The following is a 4,773-nucleotide window of genomic DNA, read 5'->3' as shown; positions in this document are numbered from 1 at the left end:
ATCGATGAAAATGAAATTTAGAAGTTTTAACTCTAACTTCCTAGTCTAACAGCTGGAGCCTGCAAAAAAGAAAATAAATAAAAATAATAATACACGAGAATAAGATCATAGACCATTCATGGCTAGTGGTGGGGAAGGACACCCCTCGATAGAGACCATGAAGGAAAAAAAAACTTCATGGCACTAAGTCATGATGGTGGTAGTCTAGTAGCACTCGCGATGACCATGGCCCTGCCGGGAGAATGTCTGGGCATTCCCATCAGCATGGATGTGATGGCTATGGTGGTGTGGTTCTAAGATGGTGATGTGGAGCCTCGGAACTCCCTAGAGGTAGATGATCTAGGTCTATACAAAACGTTTCACTTTTTCGTTAAATGCGACGAGGCACTTCAGGTGAGAGAAAGAAGCAAACCAAAAGTGATGGATTTTGTTATGTATTATGGGTGACCCCCCCTTTCCCCTCTCGTGACACAGCATGTATGACTAAATTGATGATTTGTCAGTCATTAACCATAATCGAGCAATTTATGTTACTTAACCATAGGACGTGTGTTCATACTTCTCATTGCAAGTCAGTTGGCACAAACACAGATGATTTTATTCATACATACATAGTGATACATTGACATGTTACATTCTTGGTATATATCACAAGCACTAGTACATTTTTCACTAGAATAATGAAGCCCTTATTTGATAATATGTAAGACGATAACAAATAAATAAAAAGGTTTAAAGACATCTATTTGACACACCAGATTGGGCTCCAGATTTTTAGATTCCTCACATCAAGGAAACTATGGGTAGGCATCGCCATATCCAGATCCAGCACCCCCGCCTCCACCACTCCCACCATTTGTTCCACCGCCATTACCACCACCGTTTCCACCAGCATATGCATTATTACCTTGTCCATACCAATTGTTAGTAGCTGTAGCTGAGCCAGAACCAGTGCCACTACCAGCCCCATATGCACTAGATCCATGATAACCACTAGCTTGCCCTCCACCACCGCCACCACCGGCACCACCAGCACTAGTATATCCACCATAGCCACCACCATAAGGATAGGAAGATCCTTGACTATATTGACTAGAACCGGAGCCTGAGCCGGACCCGCTACCAGATCCCGCTCCACCATATTCGCTACCACCGCCACCTCCACCACCTCCTCCACCGCTTGCATGTGTACCACTACTAGAGCTCACACCCGACCCAGTTCCACTCCCAGAACCGGAGCCAGCACCACCCTGAGACCCCCCACCCTCTCCTCCTCCCGTCCCTACTCCAGAGGCACTCGAGTACCGAGCCACCCTTGCAGCATTGGCCAATCCAATGCTCACCAGGACAACACAACCAAGAGCTAGTAATTTTGTGCCTACCATTGTGTCTTCTATCAAAGTGTACTCTTGCAAGATGAGATGTGTTTTAAGTGAAAGATTGTATGTATATTTATAGTCCTTGCGACCAAGCTGGTGGTGTGGGATTTGTTGACAAAGTCAAGTGGAGGCTTAAAATATTTAGCGCCTTAATTAGTGCTTGTTGACTTGGATAAACATCATGTAGGTGATGAAGAATAGATATATTACCTTGCGCGGGATTTTCTTTGGATGCACTGCTACATTGACATCCGTTCAAGACACACATGCAAGCATCCAGTGATGGCTCCAGTAGTTGAGAATACAGAGGCGGCCTCAAAATTCTCGTAATTGACTTCGGCATGTATATCCGCGGGCGCTGTAGCAGACGGGAAAATTCCAAACCATGTTTTTGCCAGCACCATGGATCATCTACTCATTGTGTTTATCTTACGTTCATGTTACACATGGCAAAAATTCAATGAACCACGCATAAGCATATCTACTAGTTGTGCTTATCCTACAGTCAAGTAACCATGCATACATGAAGAACTGATTAGCTGGATGATGGATGATCAAGTGGGCTTGGATAAGCGTTGATTTTACCATGAGCATGCAACTTGCTCGATCGGTCGACCGATCCCCTTGGGCTGGGTTAACAAGTGGTCGCCATTGTCTGCCCCATGGCAAGCAAGAGCTGGAATCAAAGTAAACGACGACTCCGCGGATGTAATCGAATCGACTTAATTGAGCGCTTACGTGCCGCTGCATGCAGTAGCCATCCATTGATTATAAGAATCTTTGACAGTGTGCCATCAGCTCCGCTATTGGTTTGGACAGAGCTATTGGTTAGCAAAGTCTGAGTGGAGGCATAAAATAATTAGCTCCTTAATTAGTGCTTGTTGACTTGGATACATCACATAGGTATACTGAAGAGATAAATCTGTGAGATTTTTTTTGGATGCTCTATTGGCAATCTTTAGTCCCCATCCATCCAAGGTTTTCAAATGCTTGATGTGGCTAGCTCGCATTCTGTTTTCTGTTTACTAGGGCTTCAAAAGCTGATAGGAAGTCTACATATCTTGATGATGGAATGGAACCTTGACTTGTGTAGCTGAAAGATGATTACAAGATGCAAGCTCTGATAAAGCTCATATAAGCTCGATATATGCCATTTTTTGTTACTTTGTGCTAATCAATGATACAGTGGAATATTGATGTACCTTAATCAAAATGATAAGAAAGGTTGGCCAAATGAAAGTATTGATATATTTATTTACTTACTTATTTACAATTTGGAAGATGCTTTTGAGCCATTCTTTTAACTCTAGAACAAAATAGATCTAATCCACTAATTTAAGTGAAAGCTCACGTTCGCATATGTGGTGAGCAATCTAAAGAAAAATACAATGGGCATAAAAGGGACAAATCTTTTGCTAGAGAAGCTCAGCACTTTGTGAGCCGGATGAGACAGTTGATTAGTTGATATTGGGGGGCGACCTTGAAGTTCTCACCATTGACCTTGACATTTATGCATGGGCACGTAGCTACTTCGCAGAAATGACAACCCATGGAAAAGGAACCAAGGTGACTTGTTAGAATCACATTTGCATGCGGATAAGCGAGACAACTAACACAAGATGAAATTCATATTAGTTGTTCCCAGCTTGCTTGCTTCAGCGTTACCCTTGGTGAAGTAAATAACGAATCACTGAGTCGATTATACTCCCCAATGAAGTGAGCGACGACCCAGCTAAATTAACTCTCAGATGCTTGTTAATACATTCAAACATGCATGCATCAACTGATCCATAGAATACTACTCCCTTGGAGCCAAAGTGTAATACCATTATTGACACTACAGGGAGTACTTCAGAAGTTGACATTTCGCGGGAGTGGACGATCACGAAGTTCTTGCGATTGGCTTTCACAGTATGTATTGATGTCAAGCTGGACGCTTATCAATGTAAAGAAAATAGAAGTGCTTATGGATCCCAGAGATGCATGTGAGGATCAGGATAATTGGGTTAGACGCACGGTGAGCAATGCAGTGCCATGACTAATTAGCATCTCCAATGGACCGATGACGAAAAAATTGATGCCCAAAACCCGATTATAGGGTTGGAGAAAGAAGATCTTTGGGCACGGCAGCTGTTGAACATTAAAACCCGATTATAAGGTAGGAGAAAGAAGATTTTTGGGCCCCGCAGCTGTTGAACATTAAATCTTGATTATAGGTTAGGAGAAAGAAGGTTTTTGGGCACCTGGTGCCATCAAAATGGTCACTTCAACATGATTCATTGCACATTCTTAAATTTCTAGTTGAACATTAAACATTTCAAACAACATAATTATACAATACTCCCTCCATTCCAAAATATAGTGCACCGACGCTTCCCGAGGTCCAACTTTGACCATAAATTTAACCAACAAGACCGACTACGGCAGGAGAAAAAATTATATAATTGAAAACTTCTTTTGAATATGAATTCACTGGTATAATTTTTGCTCCAGCCGCAGTCGGTCTTGTTGGTTAAATATATGGTCAAAGTTGAAGCACGGGAATAGAGGAAGCACTATATTTTGGAACGGAGGCAGTATTAGGAAAGACCAGCAGTACTATGGACATACTACTATAGTAGATCATCACAGACCATGACGCCTACAGTACTCGTACAACTTGAAGTTGTCGTCCTTGTCATCGTCGTCATCGAGGTTGCTCACCTCTGGTGGTTGTCGGAGGGGCCTGCCTCGTGCTCATTGCCGGTAGATAATTTCACGTCCTCCGTACCTCGTAGAAGCCCCCCCTCTTGAGCTCGTCAAACATCTCATCGACCTCGTCAACAATTTTTCGATCCATCTCCTCGTCATCCTTCTTCATGCGCCCCTTGTCCCTCTAGGCAAAGAATGCAAGCTCCGGTTTCACAAGGTCCGGATGCACGATTTTCTTTGGATGCTCTGTACATTGACATTCATTCAACACACACATGCAAGCATCCAATGATGAACACAGCTAGCTCCAGTAGCCGACGGTACAGAGACGACCTCGAAGTTCTCGTAATTGACTTCAACATGTATATCCGCGGGTGCCATAGCAGATGGAAAAAAAATCCCAAACCACGTTTTTGCCAGCACCATGGATCGTCCACTTGTTGTGTTTATCTTACGTTCATGTCACACATGGCCAAAATCCAAAAAATCGTGCATCAGCGTAACTACTGGTTGTGCTTATCCTGCAGTCAAGTAACCACCCGCCGAGGTACACTACAGCGTGAATGTTTCTGCGTATTAAAACATAATTCACTGCAAGAAGAGAAAGGAGGATGGGTACCGATGTAGCTACCTTAATTATAGAAGTAGATCATACATAAAAATATGTACTAGTACCAACATGCAAAGGAAATATTGGTGCAAT

General features: G+C 42.9%; 1 protein-coding gene across 1 annotated transcript; it reads right to left on the bottom strand.

Annotated features, from left to right (window-relative positions):
• Nucleotides 1-586: 586 nt before the first annotated feature.
• LOC109740541 (uncharacterized) lies at nucleotides 587-1,407 on the bottom strand. The gene has a single exon (XM_020299595.4). The coding sequence runs from the start codon at nucleotides 1,383-1,385 to the stop codon at nucleotides 798-800; it is 588 nt and encodes a 195-aa protein (XP_020155184.1). The 5' UTR covers nucleotides 1,386-1,407; the 3' UTR covers nucleotides 587-797.
• Between the last annotated feature and the right edge of the window lie 3,366 nt (nucleotides 1,408-4,773).

The sequence above is a fragment of the Aegilops tauschii genome, chromosome 3 (assembly GCF_002575655.3).
Source record: "Aegilops tauschii subsp. strangulata cultivar AL8/78 chromosome 3, Aet v6.0, whole genome shotgun sequence".
NCBI lineage: Eukaryota > Viridiplantae > Streptophyta > Magnoliopsida > Poales > Poaceae > Aegilops > Aegilops tauschii.
This window is presented reverse-complemented; position numbering and strand designations above follow the sequence as displayed.